This window comes from Heterodontus francisci, chromosome 2, assembly GCF_036365525.1.
Source record: "Heterodontus francisci isolate sHetFra1 chromosome 2, sHetFra1.hap1, whole genome shotgun sequence".
NCBI classification, from domain to species: Eukaryota; Metazoa; Chordata; class Chondrichthyes; order Heterodontiformes; family Heterodontidae; genus Heterodontus; species Heterodontus francisci.
This window is the reverse complement of record NC_090372.1, coordinates 31,490,935-31,513,496: the sequence shown is the minus strand read 5'-3', so window position 1 is coordinate 31,513,496 and position 22,562 is coordinate 31,490,935. Positions and strand designations below refer to the sequence as shown.

The following is a 22,562-nucleotide window of genomic DNA, read 5'->3' as shown; positions in this document are numbered from 1 at the left end:
TAACATTCCTTCCTAGTGTTGTCCAATATTTAAAACCTATTTAGTACTATTACCTTATGTGTTAGTTCACTGTTCTTTTTGCTGTGCTCAAGTTGGCTGCTGCATTTCATACACTACAACAGTGACTACACTTCAAAAATACTTAATTGGCTGTAAAGTGCACTGGGATGTCCTGAGGTTGCTTGCTGTCGCCCAATCCCCATCATTTATGTCAGTCCCTTTACCCACTTTCAGTCCCAGTATGTGCTTTTTGAGTTGAGCTCTCTTTTTCTCAGTCGAATAACAACCCCCATGTATAAACATCTGTGTACTTTTCACACTTATTCATGCCCCTGAGCTCATGAACCATGCTCTCTATTCCATAATCCTCTCCTTAATTATCAAATAGTGTTCACAACAGCTCCCTTTCTAAACTCCTAGTTCATATGGCTGAATACAGATCACAAGAAGGATAAAACAATGTTTCTCTGACTTTCTTAGCCAAGCTCCATAAACAAATTTTGTAAATTCTTGTTACCACAACCAATGGATGCAGGTCTGGTTAGCCTGACAAGCAGTGGTCATCTGAGAGAATAAGAAAGTCATTTGCTTTGCTGGGGCTTAGTGGTAGCTCTCTCGCCTCAGGCACAAGGTTGTGAGTTCAAGACCCGCTCCAGAGACTTGAGCACATTATCTAGGCTGACACTCCAGTGTACCGAAGGAGTGCTGCACTGTCAAAGGTGATTTTTTTTTTGGATGAGACTGCCTCATAGGTAGATTTAAAAGATCCCATGGTACTATTTTGAAGATGAACATGGGCGTTCTCCCCAGTGTCCTAGGCAAACTATTAATCCCTATCACTAACATTACTAAAACAGATTACTTGCTCATTTTCACATTGCTGTTTGTGGGACGTTGCTGTGCTCAAGTTGGCTGCTGCATTTTGTACTCAACAGTGACTACACTTCAAAAATACTTAATTGGCTGTAAAGTGCATTGGGATGTCCTGAGGTTGCGAAAGGCATTATATAAATGCAAGTCTTTCTTTTTAGTCTTGTGTTTTTCTCACTGTCTAAAGTATGCATGCACTGATGTCTGTATATTACTTCATCTCTAAGCTAAAAAGATCAAATGGGAAACATGAGTAAAGCATACTTGCTGTTCCAAAGGAGACCACTGCTGTGGATCTCTAACAATTCCATCATTCAGTTGCAGAACATTCCTAATTATGGGCTTGGTTTTGGATTTCTCTGTCCATATGGTCCTTCCAACAAAGATCATTTTTAAATAGATAAATCTCTACAGGTAGAATGCTAGAGATATGTGGACAAATCTTTTTAAACAGGGCTGTAAACAAAACCTTGTAATTCCTCATTCATCAGGTTCAGGGCTTCATTACCAGCTCCGATTTCTACTCATGTTTCCCTGTATTCCTTACTTCTGGTTCCATAACCTACAGGCACTAGAACACTTTAAAACACAAGTTGCTTGCAACTATAGTCTTTTAATGAAAATAAGTTACACTCTCATCAGGAGGCAGAACAGATCATATCACCACAACAACACTATTATATAAGGTTTCTTGTGCAACTAATAAAGACACCAAAAAAAAATCCAAAAGTTGGTATTGCACAAAAATGCAAAGGAAGTCACTGAGTTTACTTGGAAGAATTCCCACATCTAAACTCTTAGTTGTCAGTTTTTACCAGTTCTGCTCACTTGCTTCTTTGCACTTGTTGATTAAATCTGTCTGTTTTATTGTGTTAGGTTCCCCTTTCCCATGTATAACTCATAGCAATTGATGACAGCTGAGCCAGTTCAATCCACAGCCATTTCTGTGATATCCAAAGTCCTACTAAATAACAGGATGCCTGAACTCAGGACTTCAGCCCACACTCAGCTACTTCACTCACAACTTTGCAACAAGATGGTTGGAGAAATGTAAAGAATCATTTGTTTTTTTCATAAATAGGATACCTAGTCACCAAATCCAACTGAAATAAGAATATAAACAGCAGCCTTTAATCCATGTCACACTAAATGGCCTAGATTTTCCAGTCAACGACAAAGGAATGGTGCTCACCAATCACCTCACTAACAAGTGCCCACAAAATTTTTCCAGGATTTAGAGTGCAGACCTATACAGGGGATCTGTAGTTTTTATGAGCAGAGCAAGAAACTGCAAGGCTCTTCAACCAAACAGATTGAAGAACCCTCATTGAGACATGCAGGGCTGGCTTTTGACACGGCATCAGAGGCAGATTAGAGGGTGGGCACACTGGCAATTTGAGCAGCAGCGCAGAGTGCAGGTAGCCCAACATGAAGCTGCCACCGCACAATTCTTCTGGAGGCAGCTTCTTAGTGAGGACGGCCACCCGCCCAGTTGCAGCGGGCAGGCAATTGTGCTTATTAAGGAGGCAGTTGAAAGTTAGTTTAAATAACAATTGACATTTTATCAAAGGTGCATGCACCCCATGCTGTGTTAGCACTTCGTCCAAGCAGGTGAGGCAGTTGCACAGCGAGAACCCCTTGACTAAAGCAGCAGCCAGTTAAAAATGTCTACAAGGAGGAATCATCAAGCAGAAGCTCATGCACATCCACTAACCTGCCATTTTTGAAACAAAGCTGTACGATTGAGATTGGTGACAGAGAGAGAGGGTCTTGGAGAATGTGCAAGTGAAGTGATCCTAGTGCCAGACACTGTCTCCGATAATGGGGGCCACCTGCTCAGAGGTGTGCTGGAGCAGTGGGGAGGACTAACAGCCAGAGTAACAGAGGCAGTCAGATGGTGCACATGGATGCAGAAGTGCTAGTTGAGGAGCAGGTGGGGCCAGAAGCCAATACCCATGGAATTGGGTGTACCACCAGAAGATCAGCTTCCTGAGCATGTCGGAGCAACCATGCTGCTGACGCCTTCGCCTATCCAGCCAGATGGTGGCTGAGTTGTGCAAGCTGTTGGAGGATGGTCTTATCCCACAAGGCTCAGAGGGACACCCTTCCCCAGTAGATCTCAAACTCATGGTGACATTGAACTGTCTAGCTTCAGACTCTTTTCAGGGGTTGGCACCTGATCTCACATTCAGCAGCCCACAGCTATACATCATTAGACCTTTGGTTCCCTAACATTTCTGGGAGGCTATTTGTGTAATTGGACATATATCACAGAGGCGCCCCACTAATTGGTCGCCTCCCACAAAATGCTGACATTCAGTGCACTCTAACCTCCAGCGGGATCAGGACCTAGAAATGGTACCAAGATCAAGAAAATCCACCCGCAGTGTCTAAACCAGGAAGTATAAAGCATAATTTGGATTATAATTAATTCAATTTAAATGATGTACAGATGGATAAATAAAGATTGGGTAATATGGGTGGGATTAAGGGTGAGAGACAAAATAGATAGACAGAAAAGGTAAAAAGAAAATTATTTTTTAAAAGATCCTCAGCAGTAATTTTCTTCTGAGGGAACAAGACTCCATATTTTTAAAATTAAATTTTCAGGGCCAGAGAGCTTGTCCATCAGTAATTATCAGTTATTGCGCTGTTAAAAACTTACTCTTGAATGCATCAGACCTAACTTTTTCAGCCATTTATAATGCAAAACTAGTGGGCAGGTAGCCCAAGTTCATGCCATAACATTCATTTCCATGCAGAATCTATCAGCTAGGACTACTACAGCGCAGCCTGTGGAGGAGCGTGGTATCACTAACAGCAAAAAATTATTGTAATATTGGATATGCAAGATAAATATCAACCCAAGAAAATTAAATGCAAACTAAGTAAGCTGTTCCCAAAACAGATAAATAAGACAATTAAAATGACTTAATGGAGAAAGAAAAAGAATAATTGTGGGAGGAGTATAGACCTTTGCTAAAACAGGTTAAAAGATACATCAAAGGTACAGAAAGAATTCAATAGATGAAGGCAGCAAAAGGTGTTAAAAACAATGCCAGTGTCATAAAAGTTACAGGGTATTTAGAGAGGAAGGTAGATATGTAAAAGTAGCACTAAGATTGAAGATAAAATAGTTAAAATATGAAAGCAATACTTTCTAGGCTTGTTTACCCAAGACTAACTATTATTTGCAGTATACCCAATATCCTAGAGGATTATGAATCAGTGTGAGACTACAAAATTTTTTGGGCTAGATATCATATATTCCTCATTTATGAGATTAGGGAGGAAATTTGTGAGCATCAGATATAACTGTGGAGAATTCATTGGCAAGGCCATTGATTTACTGTGAATGAATAAGTTAAAATTAATTTGATTACATGGAATTCCAGGATTTTTAAAGGGGGTTTTGAAGATTGCATTCCATGCTGTTATCTGCACATAATGTACAACCTGCCTGTTTGCCCATAACCAGATCCAGCTTTAGCATCTCAAACAATGTTGCAACCTCTTCTCGGCTACCAATTTCTCTTATTACTTCAGGATCATTCTCAAGGGTCAGGACAATCTCAAAGTTCTCTATCCTAACTTAAACTGTCCTCCCACTACATTTCCAGCCTCATCCCTGATGCCAGGTGCAAGGTCATGAACAGTTTGAGTTCCAAAGTTGATGACACCCTCTCAGCTGCCCCACAGCATCTTATTTGATCTCTGCATTCTCTCCCAACTATCATTCATCTCCAACTACTCCTTCTTTGCAAGCCAACTCCACCCAAACCTTTGGCAATATTAAAAATCCCTTCTTCCATTCTGTTCACAACACCAAATCTGCTCGTCAAAGTCATCAGTGATATCCTGTAACTGCACCTGTGGCATATTATCTTTGCTTGTTCCTCTGGGCACCTCTGCAGTTATTGATATGGCCAACTAAGTCATCCTCCTCCATTGCCTCTCCCCTTGCACTGTCTTTTAATGGTTTCTTATATGTTCCAATAAAACAAGCATATTTTATACAGTAGCTTGTCCTCCTCTGCATATATTGTCACCCCAGAATGCCTCAAGGTTCTATCCACATCCGCCTCCTCTTCTTCATATCTCAGATAATGTCTCAGAGACATTATCTTTACTTCTTCACTGCCACTCCCAACTCAACTACTGTTGCTTTGCTGTTTGACTGCCTGTCCAACATCCAGTCATTGATGAGTCAGATAGTCGCATCATTTCATGGTTACCTTTAGGATACAAAATATATTTCACAAGTGATGACTTGTCATACATGGTTTATGTGGCCTGCTCCTAAATAGCTGTCATATGTACAACAAATATACAGTATTGTATTAATGTCACAAAAGTGGCAGCAGGATACCAATGAGTCAAACTTAACTATCAGCAGACAAGTACCATTTCAAACATACCTTTGGTGTTGTCTGCCTATGACCAAAATAGCTTCAGCTAAGTAATTTAGTTATTGTGTCATATAAAAAATATCCAGTGTGTAACCTGCTTCATTGTTGTTCATTGGTTTGCAAGCTACATTTGTGGTATTAAACCCACAAACATTAAGCTTTTATTTTTTGCAAGTAACTTATTTAATTAAAATAATGTGATTTTAGTTAATTTCTCTCACGTCAATTTATTTCATTTTTCTTCAAATCGCAATTGAGTGACTGTTAGAATATAGATTATTTCAGTAGTTACTGTAGCTATTAAAATCTAGGTATCTCTAGCCAGACTTGACCAGTTTCAAATCTTACTTCCTTTCCCTTCCAGCTTGTGCAATGGTTAAAATGTAACCTGTCTTTTAATACATTCTCCAATGACTTAGTGATTAGGGCAGTAATTGAGCCAGAGAGATCAAGAGGTGCCAGCTTCGAGCCCCAGTTGAGTTATTTCATCTCATTGGGGCAGTAGTAAGAAGGCTAAAATTAACTTTAGCACCCCTAGAGAAAGAGAGGGGAAATTAGCCAGGCCTCACTGGTCATTATCCAGTGACCTTTGCCAGAAGTATCAGGTGAGGTCAGAATCAGGCTTGACTGTAAAGCCCCAGTGTCCAACAGCCCGCCAAAACTCACTGTCTCAGCAGTAATACCCTGGTGAGATGCCAGAAGCACCTGCAGAATTGTACGCAACATAGATTCAGTGGTTTTAGAACAGAAGAGAGAAATAGACCAAAAAAGAGGGAAAAAACATCCTATTGGAGAATTATCAAGATGTTCACTTGTATTGGGATTGCAGAGTAAAAAGGAAAAAAATCATTAATTCAATATGATTTACATCATAGAATCAAATTTATCGAATGGTTGCAGCACAGAAGAAGGCCATTTGGCCCATCATGTCTGTGGTGGCTCTCTGCAGGAACAACTCAGTTAGTCCCACTCCCCTGCCTTTTCCCTGTAGCCCTGCAATTTTTTTTCTCCAGATAATCATCCAATTCTTTTTGAAAGTCACGATTGAATCTGCCTGCACCACACTGTCAGGTAGTGCATTCCAGCTCCTAACCTCTTGCTGCGTAAAAGGTTTTCCCTCATGTCGCCTTTGGTTCTTTTGCCATTCACTTTCATTTGGTGTCCCCCTGGTTCTTGACCCTTCTGCCAATGGGGATAGGTTCTCTCTACTCTGTCCAGACCCCTCTATTTTGAACACCTCAATTAATTCTCCTCTCAACCTTCTATTCTCTAAGGAGAACAGCCCCAGCTTCTCCAATCTGTTCATATAACTGAAGTACCTAATCCCTGGAACCATTCTTGTAAATCTTTTCTGCATCCTCTCTAATGCCTTCACATCCTTCCTAAAGTGTGGTGCCCAGAACTGGACACAGTACTCCAGTTGAGGCTGAACCAGTGTTTTATAAAGGTTCACCCATAACTTCTTGCTTTTGAATTCTATGGTCTATTTATAAAGCCCAGGATCCCATATGCCTTATTAACCACTTTCTCAACTTACCCTGCCATCTTCAACATTTTGTACAAATATGCCCCAGGTCCCTCTGCTCCTGCACCCCTCTTTAGAATTGTATCCTTTATTTTATATTGCCTATCCTTGTTCTTCCTACCAAAATGTATCACTTCACACCAGTCATCATCCAAATACCAATTTCATTCTAAATGCAAGCACATACTTTCATTTACAAAATAAGTTCCGATCTTGATATGCATTTCTCTGTGTTATTAGTCAACACATGTGAGAGGACCTTGCAGCTGAAAACTGACAAATACATAATGCAAATCCGTTTACTTAAAATATAAATTCATTATTTTGATAATGACAAAGATAATGAAGTCAATAAAAACTGTATAAAGCATTCCTGTTATGTAAATGCTTGTCCTTTCACTAAAGGTCTGCAGGAAAACACCAAGTTGTCTTAAAAATGCATTAGCTCTGGAATATTTAGGGCTTGAAAACTCAATATGTGAATTTTAGTATATGAACATACGTGCATTTGCATGATATCTCCTCTATGTTAACAGAGGCATTAGGTGATTTGAAACCATTTGGTTAGGAAAACATAGGGAGAGTACCTTTAGTAGAAAGAAAGAATTAATTAATTTAATTAAACAATCTTTAATTTAAAAAAAATCTTCTACATATATATTATAAATGCAGTGAAGTATTTCACTAGGACACCACAATTAAGGCAGTTAACTTGTCATGCAATTCAGCCATATGCCCTTTGTCTGTGGAGATTATAGCGTACATTCAGTTACCCAGCATTCCCAACAGAGTACGTGATGAGAGCACAGTTTGAAGAGAGGTCTACACTGTAGTAGGTATTTCTCAACCCATGCTCCCATTAAGCAAGGCTCCCCACTCAAAGCATGAGATCACTGAATAAATCCCATCTTGAATTAGTTGTCCAGGATGGAATGCTAATCGTGTACTGCATCCTATGTGTCTGTGACAAAGATAAACTATCTTTTCTCATCCTTCTCAATTTGTGGGCAGCCTATGACATGGTTGATCACACCATCTCATCCACCATCGTCCAGCTACACTTACCTGGTTCCATTCACTCCAGTTGTAGCCAGAGCAATGGCTTCTCTTCTCACGCCTGTATCATTACCTCTGGTGTCCTCCAAGAATCTATCCTTGGACCCCACCTATTTCTCATCTACAGGCTGCCCCTCAGTGACATCATCCAAAAACATAGCGTCAGTTTCCACATGTACACTGACAACACCCAGCTCTCAACCCCTCTACTGTCTCAAAGCTGTCAACTGCTTCACCAACATTCAGTACTGAATAAGCAGAAATTTCCTCTAGTTATTTATTGGGAATACTGCATTCATTGACTTCGGCCCCACCATGAACTCCATTTCCTAGACACTGACTCCATCCTTCTTTCCAGCAATTGTCTGAGATTGAACCAGACTGTAGATTGAACCAGACTGTTCGTAACCTTTTTGTCATATTTGACCCTGAGATGAGCTTCCAACCACATATCTATGCCACCAGTAAGACCGCCTGTTTTCACATCCATAACATCGCCTGATTCCACCCCTGCCTCAGCTCATCTGCTGCTGAAACTTTCATCTGTATTTTTGTTAACCCCTAGACTTGACTATTTCAATGCACCCCTGGCCAACGCACCCTCCATATACTTGAGGTCATCCAAAATTCTGCTGCCTGTGTCCTAACTCTCACCGAGTCATAGAGTTATACAGCAGAGAAACAGGCCTTTCGGCCTATCGTGTCTGTGCCGGCTGTCCAGCACCCAACTATTCTAATCCCATATTCCTGCACTTGGCCCACAGCCTTGTATGCTATGGCGTTTCAAGTGCTCATCTAAATACTTCTTAAATGTTGTGAGGGTTCCTACCTCCACCAACTCTTCAGGCAGTGCATTCCAGATTCCAGCCACCCGCTGGATGAAAAATGTTTCCTCAAATCCCCTCTAAACCTGTTCACCCATCATCCCTTCTCGCTGACCTGCTTTGGCTCTTGGTCAAGCAAGTTTCAATTTTAAAATTCTCATTCTTGTTTTAAAATTCCTCCATGGCTTCACCATTCCCTGTCTTTGTAATCTCCTCCAGCCCTACAGTCCTCCTCTAATTCTGGCCTCTTGAGCATTCCCGATTTTTATTGCTCCACCATTGGTGGCTGTGTCTTCAACTGCAAAGGTCCTAAGCTCTGGAATTTGCACTGTAAACCTCTTTGCCTCTCTTCCTCTCTTTATGACACTTGTTAAAACCTACCTCTTTGACCAGTCTTTTGCATGTCTGCCCTAATATTTCCTTATGTGGCTCGGTGTCCAATTTTGTTTGATAAAGCTCCTATAAAGTGCCTTGGGACATTTTACTATGTTAAAAACACTATATAAATACAAGTTGTTGATTTTTATCATTGCACAGAGCGATCTTTTCCTCTGTATACTTGTTAACAGCTTTTTTTATTCTTTCGTGGGATGTGGGTGTTGCTGGCAGGCCAGCATTTTTGTTGCCCATCCCTAATTGCCCTTGAACTCAGTGGCTTGCGAGGCCATTTAGAGGGCAGTTAAAAATCAACCACATTGCTGTGGGTCTGGAGTCACACGTCAGCCAAACCAGGTATGGATGGAAGATTTCCTTCCCTCAAGGGCATTAGTGAACCAGATGGATATTTATGACAATCGATGAAAGTTTCATGGCACCATTACTGAGACTAGTTTTCAGTTCTAGATTTTTATTAATTAATTGAATTTAAATTCCACCAGTGCCATGGTGGGATTTGAACCTGTGTCCCCAGGGCATTAGCCTGGGCCTCTGGATTACTACTTTAGTGACATTACCACTATGCCACCATCTCCCCCAGGTGTTGGTGGGGTCTGTTGAGATTTTTAGTTGTATAGGTGAGCAGCAACATAAAGTAGTCAGCATAGCTTCATGTGTGCAGTTTACACTCTCATCAGGTTGTGGAGCTAAATGTAGGCCACCAAGAAGGAATGAGAATTTGAGGGAGAGTCAAATCCATGGACAGGATCTTCCCCGTGGGCTTCAGGACCCTGACGTCAGGGTTAAATGGGGGTCAGACTGTGTGGGGAACAGTCACCTGGCTGTAATTTTCCTCAAGTTGTCCAATTAGTGGCCAGAGGGTGGGCTTGTTGCCCAATTAAGGGCAGAGGGCAGGTTCTCGAAGCTGGAGAAACAATAGGAGGCCCCCCAGCACTGAAGCAGCAGCAGGCTGGAGGGGGTGGTATCATAGTGGTAATGTTACTGGACTAATAATCCAGAGGCCTGAGTTCAAATCCCACTATGGCAGCTGGGGGAGTATAAATTCAATTAATTAATAAAACTGGAATAAAATGCTAGTCTCAGTAATAGTTTCATCATCAATATGAGATTGTCATAAAACCCCATCTGGTTCAATAATTACTATGGGGAGGAAATCTGCTGTCCTTACATGGTCTGGCCTACTCATGGCTCCAGATTCACAACAATGTGGTTAACTCTTAACTGCCCTCTGAACTGGTGCAGCAAGCCACTCAGTTGTATCTGCTACAGAAAAAAAGGTGTACCTACATCACATGGACTGCAGTGGTTCAAGAAGGTGGCTCACCACTACCACCTCAAGGGCAATTAGGGATGGGCAATAAATTGCTGGCCTTGTCGGCACTGCCCACATCTCGAAACAAGTAAAAAAGGTTTCCTTACAGTTAAGCTAGAGAGAGGGTGCATGCTTGTCCCCATCCGGGCCTAAAAATTCAGCCCCGTGTATCAGAATTTCAACAGAGGATTGTTTTAGTTCTGATGATTCTGATCTGGCTGAAAAATGTGGCCTTAAGCAAAGAATGAAGGGGAAGGAACATTTGAGAGCAACGTGCATTTATTTGGTGCTTTTAACATAGTAAAACTCCCAAGGCACTTCACATAAGCATAATCAGATGAAAATTGACACCCAATTGACACCCAACACAGGTGACCAAAAGCTTGATGGAAGAGGTAGGTTTTAAAGACCAATTTTAATGATGAGAGGTGTAGAGGTGGAGTTTAGAGAAATGAATTCCAGAGTTTAGGGCCGAGACAGCTGAAGGCCTAGCTACTAGTGGTGGGGTGAAGGAAGTCGGGGATGCACAAGAGGCCAAAATTGGAGGAACGCACAGTTCTCGGAGGGTCGTAGGGCTGTTAGAGGTTACAGAGATAGGGAGGGGATGCCATGGAGGGGTTTAAACACAAGAATGAGATTTTAAATTTGAGGCTATTTAAACTGCTAAATTGTTCTGGATCAGCTTCTTCCTTTCTATTTACTTGTTCAATTGATTTCCACTTTCTGCTTGCAGAGTTACAGCTGAAGTGAAGCATAATCCGACAAATACAATTGTATGCAAGGCACAGGGAGAATGGAATGGAACACTTGAATTCACGTACAGCAATGGGGAAACAAAAGTAATTGATACGACCAAACTGCCAGTAATAAGAAAGAAAATACGACCCATCAGATATCAAGGATTGTTTGAATCTAGGTATGTGAAACCGAGCTTTTATAAATTCAGTGAAGTTGCCGAGTTGCATTCGGTCTTTCAGGCATCAAAAACTTATAGCCCACAAGTGTTACATATTTGAACTGCAAATTCTTAGTTCTCATATTTAAAATATTTTTGCTTGGAAAGTTATATTTCTTATCAAACCCATTAACTATGCCTAAATCAGTGAAATCTACATGCAAATGAAAACATTTTCTCCATCTTTTTCAAGGTCAGGGATGTCAGAACTGGGAAGTGGATCATTTTCCATTTCAACTACCATTTTGTCAACTCTAAGAATTCCTATGTCTGTTATATAGCACAGCCAGATTCAGAGCAAAGCTTGCTTGATTTTGCTACAACCTCAAAAAAATTCTTTGTACTTTTGTGGCACTTTTCCTCCATATGGGATAAATTAATTTGTGCCACCTTTGTGCAGTGAGCCCATGCCTAGTGGGAGCTGGGCTGAGAGGACCCTAACATCCAACAGGCAGATTCTATTCCATCAGTTTGGTTGCATTTGAACCCAGAGGTGAAAGACCAATGTCTAACCCACTGTACTGCCCAGTTCCCCCTTTTGGGTTTTCATTTACTTTCATTGTAGTGCTTGAAGTGGGAAACTGTGATGGTGGTTGGCAATGCAGTTGGTATATTTGGCAGGATTTTCCCTGCAAGTTTCTGAACCCTGCCGTCAGGCTCCAGTGGGCAACAATCACTCACTGTGATTTTTTCTGGAGCGGGCTCTCAAAGCTGGAGGGCCAATCAGAGGCCCTCCAGCTTGAAAGCAGCACCAGGATGCCATTGCTGGTAAATGAGGGATAGGGCGTCCCAAAATGGAGGCACGCTCTCTCCATCATCTTTAAACTTAAAGTAAAAAATAGATTCAGCAACAAGGCTACCACTGTCAGGGTTTTTGTACGATAATTAAGATTTTTTAAAAGTCCTGTATTCTTGATTACTGTACATATTCCCTTCCAGGCGTCTATGGGAACTGGTTACGAATGCACTACAAGCTGGCAATATTGGTGCAGCAACTGAGAACAAACACATTCTGGAGGAGCGGCAGAGAGCTGAGGAAAGGCAACGAGCAGCAACAAACACTCTTTGGAAGCCAAAGTATTTTCTAAAAGAGGTAATTAGACTTCTTGCAGTATAACAGTCAATTGTGAAAAAACAATGATACAGTGCCCCAGCATTTTCTGACTATAGATTATATGACTTCTAATATTTGATTATGCTGACTATGGATTATAGGAATTCTAATATTTGATTAGTTGCTCCAATGGCACCATATAATGGAGCTCCAGCAAGTTGCATTAGTCTAGGGTTTCCTGTTTGGCCCTGCCATTCTGCTGTGTTCCCTGAGGTGGGTTTTAAGGAGGGTCTTAAAGGAGGAGAAAGAGATGGACAGGTTTAGGGAGGGAATTCCTGTGCTTGGTGCCTAGACTGCTGAAGGCACAGCTGCCAATGGTAGGGTGAAGGCACTGGGGAATACACAAGAGGCCATAGATGGAGGAGCGTTGAATTCATGCAATGTTGTAGGGCTGCAGGACGGAGGAGAGAGGCCATTGAGGGATGTTGCTGGAAGAGACTGAGAAAGCTACTTTTGAAGAACAAATTTAAGCAAATCTTAACGCTGATAACATGCATTAGTTGGTAGATAGAAGAAAACTCAAGCTAGTTAAGTCATTTGCTTGTTTGCTTTGTTTGTGACCCAGCATCATCAATAGCTTGACGTATTTCATTCCATTCATTACACGCTTACCATTCCTTTATCATTGACCTTTAGAGGCCTTTGGATGTCATGAAGAGAATGACTTGCCTAATACTACACTCAATCTTCTCCCTCTAAAGTTGTTACATTAACAAACTCTAGAAGGATCACAATAGCACTTTGCAACAAAATAAAAATGCAAGTGGTATAATTGATTAAATTCTGCTTCACAGTGTTTGAAAACAAATCACTTACCATATATTCTTGAATAACTTTGAAAATATATACAGGGTATTAGAGATCAAATATTTATGAGATGTTGCCTGCTGGGCTGTGGTATACTACTTTCATAAAATCTTAAAAGTCACTAGTGCTAAAGTTAGGGTGTGCTTGCATTGAGATGTCAAGTAAATCCTATCCCCATCTCTCAATGTCATTATGTACCTAAGGTGCTCTGAAAGTGATATAAAATCCATTTACTGGGTGTATGGTGGTCATTGGAATTTTTAAAATTAAATTGTATAAGACAGACAAATATAGGCTTACATAGGATTTTTGCTAGATTATCCCTTTAGCTACTTACAACTGAAGATTGATTATGAATGCGTGTTTTTCCTGTCATACTTACCATCTGAAATTTGTAGAAAACAGAATATTTTCTATCAATTTGACGCATTCATAATAAACATATGCTAATAATTTGCGCTGGTGTACCTTCGCAGCATTCCTAAAACTACCAATTGAACAGCCCTCTTTTTGTAAAACAGACTGGAGCTTATGAAGTGCACAGCATCGTTTTACATAGTCTTCCTGCAAGGTCACTACTTCCTTCACTGTGAGCTTCTCTCTTGATGCTACAATTTCTCATCCCGGACTGCAATTCTGACTATATTAATGACCTAGACCTTGGTGTGCAGGGCACAATTTCGAAGTTTGCAGATGATACAAAACTTGGAAGCATTGTGAACTGTGAGGAGGATAGTGTAGAACTCCAAAAGTACATAGACAAGATGGGTGTCACAGACACAGACAGGTGGCAGATGAAGTTCAATGCAGAGAAATGTGAAGTGATTCATTTTGGTAGGAAGAACATGGAGACACAATATAGAATAAAGGGTGCAATTCTAAAGCGGGTGCAGGAGCAGAGGGACCTAGGTGTATATGTGCATAAGTCATTGAAGGTGACAGGACAGCTTGAGAGGGCAGTTAATAAAGCATATAGTATCCTGGGCTATTTTAATAGAGGCATAGAGTACAAGAGCAAGGAAGTTATGTTGAACTTGTACAAGACACTATTTCGGCCTCAGCTGGAGTATTGCGTCCAATTCTAGGCGTCGCACTTGAGGAAAGACGTGAGGGCATTGGGGAGAGTACAGAAAAGATTCACAAGAATGGTTCCAGGGATGAGGAATTTCAATTATGAAGATAGCCTGGAGAAGCTAGGACTGTTTTCCTTGAAGAGGCTGAGAGGTGATTTGATAGAGGTATTCAAAATCATGAGGAGTCTGGACAGAGTAGATAGAGAGACACTGTTTCCACTCGTGAAAGGATCAAGAATAAGAGGGCACAGGTTTAAAGTATTTGGTAAGAGAAGCAAAAGTGACAAGGTAAAACTCTTTCATGCAGTGAGTGGTTAAGGTCTGGAATGTGCTGCCTGAGAATGTGGTGGAGGCAGGTACAATAGAAGCATTCAAAAGGGAATTAGATAGTTTATATGAAAAGAAAGAATGTGCAGGGTTATGGGGAAAAAGCAGGGGATTGGAACTGAGGGAGTAGCTCTTTCAGAGAGCTGGTGCAGACTTGATGGGCTGAATGGCCTCCTCCTTCACAGTAACAATTTTGTGATTCTGTGACTAGATCGTGCCAACATTTGACTTTTTACAATGTGAACAGTACATTCTAAATCGCACTATAGGCCAACATTAAAACAACGTTGAACATCGACTGGGGAAAGCCTTTCATCCACCAATAAATACTATAGAATATCCTCTATTTTTGCTGCTGCTGAACTAGTGGTGTGTCTTTTATACCCAGTTGTGCTCTGAACTAACTAATTTTTTGATTCCATAATAGGGAGATGGTTGGGTGTACTATAGTCCCCTCTGGAAGACACACTGCTGACAGGTTGACAGACTCAGCTTAACCTTTACCACCTACCTCAGATTTCCTCTGATTTGCCAATTGTCATCTGCAAATAATTCTGAGGTGATGTTGAAAAGACAAAAAAAACTGAAAAGCTATGGTGACTACACTGTATAAAAAAAAATGAACTCCTATTGAACATGACATGGTATTGTGTATTGAATTAAAAAATAGTTGCAGGTTCACCGAAAGAAATTTATTCAGGAGCTGACCTGTACACGTGACACCTGCATGTGAGATATTGAAATGTTAATGATGGAAAAATTTTATTTTACTGTTTAAGATTTTATATTTTTCACTTGCAAAGACTTTTTTTGCACTTATATAAAGAAATGTGCCATTGGTGTAGTCACTTTAGGCTGTGTGTGAACTGAATGATGTGATACATTGTCAAAATGTTTTAATGTGGTTAATGGGCATGCCATTACACAAATGTTATAGCATAAAGCACTACAGTGCATGTAGATCCCTTTTTACTTCAGTGAGCTTCATCACTTTCACAACTAAAGTTATTAGACCTGGTTTGTTCCTTAAATTATTCAAAATGAATGGTGGTTTGAAAAAAGAGGCATCTAGTGAGAAACACAACCATTTGTACCTTGTATTCACAAGGATGTGGCATGCATTTCAACTTTATAGTTCCCATTAACTAAGCAGAAAGGACCATTTAGTCCCCATGTAGAATCACTAAAACCTCTGCAAAATGAAAATTCTTTACAAGAGGGATGGTGCTGATTTCTTATCCACCCAATATCCCCAATGTTGTCTCCTCTCACATTCGGAATAATAGATACTTTTATGACCAGATGAGAAAGAGGTCTAGGGTTCCCTTTCAGCCTTCACCTGGTCTTACAGGGTTTTAACAGAGTTTTATTTTTAAACACACTGTTTTTAGTTCACGCTTGGTGAATCCTTGTTCACCACTTTCCCAATTATAAGGCAAGTAACAGGCTTTCTTTGGTTTAAAGAAGAAAGGTGAAATTGTATTAAACTTAAACTCTAATTCGGTTAACGCCTACGGATACACGACTCCCCCACGCTAGCATGCATATGTGATACACACATGCAAAAAGAGACAGAAAAGAGCAGAAGAAAAAATAAAGTGGAAAAGTTTGAGGCAATCTCTGAGGAGGGTTTTTTGTTACTGTGCTTTGAGCTCACTGTAGAGTCCTTGATTGAAGATATTGTCTTGCTTTTCGTTGGGGCCCAGTATTCTTCTTAATCCTTGTTCACTTTAGGAGACTTTTCTCCTAAAGTTTATGTGTCTTCAGTGAGTTTTGGAGTTCTGTGAGAAAGAGATGGGAGCAGACAGAAGGTCATCTTCAGTCCAGGAGAATTCAGCTTTCTGCCAGTTGAAACAGTGTCTCTACAATTTAAAACTCCCCAAGTTGGCCATCAGGGTGGTCATGTGACTGGCTGGTTTGACCAGGTCTGTTCTGTGTATTGTATGGGAGCAGGGGATAGCTCCTTTGTTCCAACACCGTCTGCTAATATGCAAAAATGTCTTTCCGGCCAGGGGCCTAGCAATTCCTTGTAACAGGCCTTCTCCTCGTCCCAGCAACAATTTGAAGTTTAATGTCCATGTGACAAAATTAATGTGCCTCATTCTTCACAGGTGGGGTCCTGCATGACTCCTCCACACCCAGGGGAATGAAATGTGATTTGAAAAAAGGCGCATTTCATCAAAAGGGTTGAGAGAATATGTATGATACAGAAAAGCATGCATTTCTCTCATTTATTTATGAATCCTAAAACTTACTAAAACTGTCTTTTCTTGGTGCCAGTGCTGCTTTAATTGTCCCTTCTGGCATTCCAGTAAAAATGTGTTTTTTGGGGAGGTTTTTCTTCAGTTTGCCCATTGCCATGTCTGTAGGGTCTTTGTTCCTGCTGAGGTCATTTTTTTTTCAGGAGAGTTAGTAGTGGGTGGGTCTATCCTGAAATCTCTTTCAGTGCTTTGCTGATTCATGCAAAGGCTTTTGACTTCAGGGAACGGATGGTTCCCTTTCCCTCTGACAGTGGGGAAGGATTCTTTATTAATCTCTCCTTTGTTTTCTGGGACATTCCTGCCTGCAGGTATGTGTGCAGGCGCTACTGCACTCCCCTGTGGCTTTTCAGCAAGGTGAGGCATCACCCTCATGGTTTCTGTGTTCCCTAGAGGTCTTTCTTTGTCTCTGCAGGTTCCTGTAAATGCTGTTAGCAACCCTGGTGGGGTGCTTCCAGAGTCTACATTTACGTAAGAGGATTTGGGGTCTAACTTTTCAAATTTTTCAGGGTTGGCTGACCGGATAGCAGGGGTTTTCATCTGGGATTCCTCCCAGACTTCCTTTAACCTGCCCTCTTGGTCACTTTTTCCCCTTCTCTGTCTAACCTTTCGCCAGCCGTGTGCCTGCCTGTCCCCTTTTATTCTCGGTGGGGGTCCCTTACAGTTCACCAGCCCTCTGCTGGAGGGTCCTCCTAACACCGGTACAGGACTTAGGGGTGCAGGTTTCACTGTAGGTTGGTGTTTCCCCTTAACCTGGCACTTGTTTTGGCCAGTCAAACTATTGTCTTATGTGGGCTTTGGTCTTTCGTATACCAGTGTGTACAGCCACTGTAGTCTCGTGGGCCCTTAATATTTCTCTGCGGTACCTCTGTGGCACCACTAACTGGTGAACTACTGTACACTCCTTGCTGTCAGGCCTGTGAGGAGAGCTCCATTTCCTCATTCTTTAAATAGTAGCAATCAAGGACTCCCTCCGCTTCACTTTCAGACTGGGCAGCCTGTGCTAACTCTCGCAATACTGGGTTGGTTCGCTGAGCCTCAGCTAGGGAAAATCCATTTAATTCATTCCCTGGGTCTCCTAATTTTCCTTTATTTAAATATTTAAAGTCAGGTCCCATCGCCGAGACTGTCACTTAGCCTCGCAGCCGCTGAGAAGATCGGGTCTGGCAATCCTGTCGTTGGGCTCCATAGCGGGCCGCTGCTGCTGCGATCTTCTGGCCTCTGCCACCAAGGAGCCCGGTATCGAGAGCTCAACAAAATCCCAGTCCACATCTTTGGTTTATCTGCATAATAGCACAGAAGTCTCTGGCCTAACTGATTTCCAAATTTGTACACTCATTGACATTCTGGGAATCACTTTATCCTCCACCCGTGCAGCAATATTTCATTGGGGTTTGAAACAGAGATGAAATTGATTCTCAATTTTATCAGTAAAGACTAAAGGCCTTAAATAAATATTTTGAGCTATATAAAGTAAAATTAGTCATCCTTGTTCACTCAACCGGTCATATTAAATATGTGTTTGCAATATTATGCCCATTGATTTCAATGATAGAAATTAGTGTGAGAGATTTAGCACAGTACATTACTTGTCTGGACGAATTAGAATTCCAATATTAATTTCTACAGATTTTGGTATTGCTTTGGTGAGGGATTGTTAGGTAGGACACATATGACATCATTCCTTCGCACACTAATTGATTTCCAATTTCAGCCAAGTCGTCAAAAGATAATTATCCCCATAGGGATGATGGGAAGGCTGAAAGGCATGTCAAATGAAGCAGCTTCTGAGTATCTATCAGAAGCTAATTGAAGAGCACTTTTGGTCATTGTCTGAAGATGGGCCAGCTAGCTGCTCTTACTGCTGGAGACTGATTTATATTGAGGAGTTTGGGAGGGGGGAGCAAGGTAACTTGAAGAATTGGTATCTTTTAAAAAAGGAGTTAAAATTGACTTATTAATACATATAAATTGAGATTGTAGGAATACCAAAACTCCATTGGTTCACTGCTTGGGGCTAAGGACTGAGGTTTCACTTGGCCCATGTGTACCTTTGATCCTGAAAGGTTTCCCTCATATTGGATTCTGCAGCTTGTATATGTTTTTTTTCGCTCCAGTGCTGCATTTTTTTTTATCACGAACAGTTTGTCTTAACCTGCGAGTTTAGAGTTACATAAATCAATACAACTTGATTGCTCAACTACTTTTTCTCATTGATGATCTCTGAATCAAATGCGAAGAAAGTAAAAAGTTTCTGGACCATCTTGCCACTGCTGGCATTAATTTTGTCACATGGGAGAAACAGCTTCAGATTAAATTGTGAATTATGGGTCAGGTCCCAGTGAGTTAATTTACCCTAGTGCCATTCTAAATTCTTACAAAGGATTCAGTGGAAATGAGGAATGATTGAAATAAAGAAAAACTGCAAAAAATATCTTTCACAGCTCGGGGTGCTTTTATACAGGGTTTGTTTAAAATATGAAGCAGTAAGTAATTCTGCAGGAAGTAATACATTTAAGAAGAGGATTCATCCCTCTCTTCCCCTTCCATCCCCCTCCCCATTATTCAGGACTCCCTACTACCACAACTGTTTTGTAACTTAGACTGTTTGCCTGTGCAACATGAAGTCTTACTTGAAACCTTGTTTATTTTACCTGTTGCCTGTGAGTGGCCTGTTAAGCCGATGCTAGAGTGCCAGCTTCCAGAGAAGCAGCAATCGGCCACTTCTAACGACACCTAACTTTAGCCAGGTTCTTCAAAGATGATTCATTAGAGTGTCAGTCAACCACGACTCTTTTCTACCCTGGGCCCAAAATGGGTGGCTGTGGGAATGTGCAGTCTAAATAATGAGCTGCACAGTTTGAATAGATTTTTTAAACTTCCAAAAAAACCATGATGCTGTGTCCTGTAACCCCACTACACCATTCACATCTGTAGTAATATGATCTGGTGCCTTCTAGACAGTAAGTGAAACTGTGATGAATAGTGTTTGTAGTACATGAGACCAGGGTAAATATTAAACCATGTCAAGTTCTATAAATAGGCATGTTATTAGCACTATGTAAAACCCAAGCTGCAATAATGAAGCAGAAAACATCAGTTTAAGACCCATCATATTAGAATGCTCTGCAGTGGAAATTGTGATTTATGTTTTGGAACTTCTGAATCTACTTAATCTGGTGTTAATCGCTGTAACGAGTAATCAGAATTTGGTTTCTGGAATGGTGTTGAGTGAAATTCAGGCAGCCAAACTACCTGAACAGAGAGTCTGAGTGACCGTGCCTGTTAATTTCAAACAACCACGATACTGTTAGAAATGTTTCAAAATTTACATAAATACCAGGCCAATTAACTATCCTACAACCTTCGGCAGTCTCTTGACAGTCCAGCAGATAGAGATGATGCTGTATATCTTCCTCTGATCTGCAAAAAGAATCACTTTCAGCTATCCTGCCAATATATTAAAGAGAGATTGATGCACTATAATGATAGACAATCGCATAAGACTGCATTTAATTAATTTTAAATACATTTGTTTCAGGAATATTCAGTATCAAATTATTGATAGGAATCTATCCGCAAATTAAAAGGAACCAATTCTCAAGTAAGCTTGTCTTGGGGTGTTGTTTTCTTTTCATTACCTTGCACAAGAAAATTCCAAGGACAGAATCTTGCAATTTTCTTAAATTGTTTCAAGTTGCATCAGCCATTCAGCTAGTTATTTCAGTGTACACATTTAGCCACAGAGTCATGATTGCAGGCACTTTGTTAAGCCCACGATTTGTGCTTGAGAGATAGACTTTTGAACCCAGATGATGATCTTGCTCAATAGTTCCCATATTTGTCCGTGTTCCCAAACTCAGTGGGTTTTAGCTGAGGGCAAAATAGTGCTGAGTTTAGTGTCAAATGTAAATCTTATTTGAGTGCCCATGATTGAAAATTCTATAAATATGCTATGATTGCATGAGAGATTGTATTGTCAAGACACTGCAGGGGGAGCCAGACTTGCTGCTGATCCGACACCTTTGAGTGTTTATTTCTGTTACTGTAATTGGAGCAGAAAAACTTCAAAGAGTATACTCTGTTCTACAAGAGAAGTTAAATAAAAATTATGTTACTAAACTGGGGGGGGGGGGGCGGTGATGGTGTTATAATGACAGTTTAGTAAAAAAGATGTTTCTTTAACATTACGAATAGAATAAAATATATTGCCTTGTTCCATAGTTGTCTTGAATACACGTTCATCAATCAAGCAGCACACTTGTTATATTCAGTCTCAACTCTCCTACCTGTATGTACATTACTTGCCGTCCAATAGACCATTGATTGATCATTTTGTAATTATGCCATTTTATTAATCAGTGAAACATGCAGAAACTGTTTAGTTTTCCCCCACAACATGGCCTTAGATTAATCCAGTGGATATTGAGTTAGGCAGAATTCACAGGCGCTAATCTAAAAACAATAAAATGAGAACATACAGGAGTAATGCTGGTTCTATAATCTATAATTCAGCAGTCTTGTCTCTTAAATTTGAATTAAATGTTGATTTTGCCAATGAGTACAATACTAACAATCTACTGTTCATATTTTAAAGGAGCAGTACTATGTTTGTATGTAAATACAAAGCCTCCTGAGGCTTAAACTGTGTGCAACGCAAAAACTTAAGTTAATGCAAGCTATTGTATGCTGCGTATTATGCAAGAAATTGAGAGAGGTTTGGACGAATGCATTACTAAACGGAGCTTCCAAAGACTTGAACTTCAGAAATTCAGTGGCACCAGCTGGCATCTCTCTACATGAAACTCCATGATTTCATGAAGGATGGAAGCGCAAGGATGACCTACGTGGCACTGTCAGTTGAACACAGTCTAATCAATTTGTGTGGAAGTCACTACAGAAATGGAATTCATTACAGAAATGGAAGTTGCAATATAAACAGTGTCCTTGACTAATTGTTAAACGACATAGCACCACATAATTTTTCATCGTTTATTAATGTCTGTGCTCATTCTCAGTGTTCCCTTTTAAAATCAATCTTGACAAGCTTTCATTATGGTGTGCTGCAAAGTATGGTATGTTTGGATTTTATACCAAACTTAATTGACGTGTAGTTTCTATTTTCTAGAATATTTTAGCACAGTACACATTTTTTTTGCCTCAAGAATTTAGCATTTGTAGATTCAGAACTAATTCCACAAAGGTTACTTTTCAATATGACAATGGAATAACTTTAACCAAACTGTTCATTCTTTCAAATGTAGGTTTGTAATAAGGTTAACCTGTGCAGCTTTGCAAATCCCTAATTAGCATCAACCAAACCATTACATGTGCTTGGAACCTATGCAACATTGATTTTGTTATATAAAAAAGTAATTCACAATAATGTGAAGATGATTTATAATTTTGTTTTCGATTTAGTAATAAATATGCCTTAGCAGTCACTTTCTATCTTGTACTGTATTTCCATTGTAGTTCATCAATGATTAGTTTTAAATATTTTCCTGGTACCTCTCCTCTTTCCCATGGACCAATCTTTACTTAATTTTCTGTCCAACTCTTAGTGCAGATAAAGTTCTCCTCCCACTCCCCCCTTCAGAAACACTGAAAGCAAATAGGTTAGCCGTAGAGCACAG

At 40.4% G+C, this 22,562-nt stretch overlaps 1 protein-coding gene across 1 annotated transcript in view; it reads left to right on the top strand.

The window, feature by feature from the left end:
- The window catches only part of LOC137383499 (oxysterol-binding protein-related protein 10-like), a 220,732-nt gene extending 198,188 nt beyond the window's left edge, over positions 1 to 22,544 (top strand). The window contains exons 8-10 of the mRNA XM_068056511.1: positions 11,126 to 11,308; positions 12,287 to 12,440; positions 15,096 to 22,544. Of these exons, the coding sequence (XP_067912612.1) occupies positions 11,126 to 11,308; positions 12,287 to 12,440; positions 15,096 to 15,143 (385 nt within the window). The 3' untranslated portion in view covers positions 15,144 to 22,544. The remainder of the gene's footprint in view (positions 1 to 11,125; positions 11,309 to 12,286; positions 12,441 to 15,095) is intronic.
- The last annotated feature ends 18 nt before the right edge of the window (positions 22,545 to 22,562 follow it).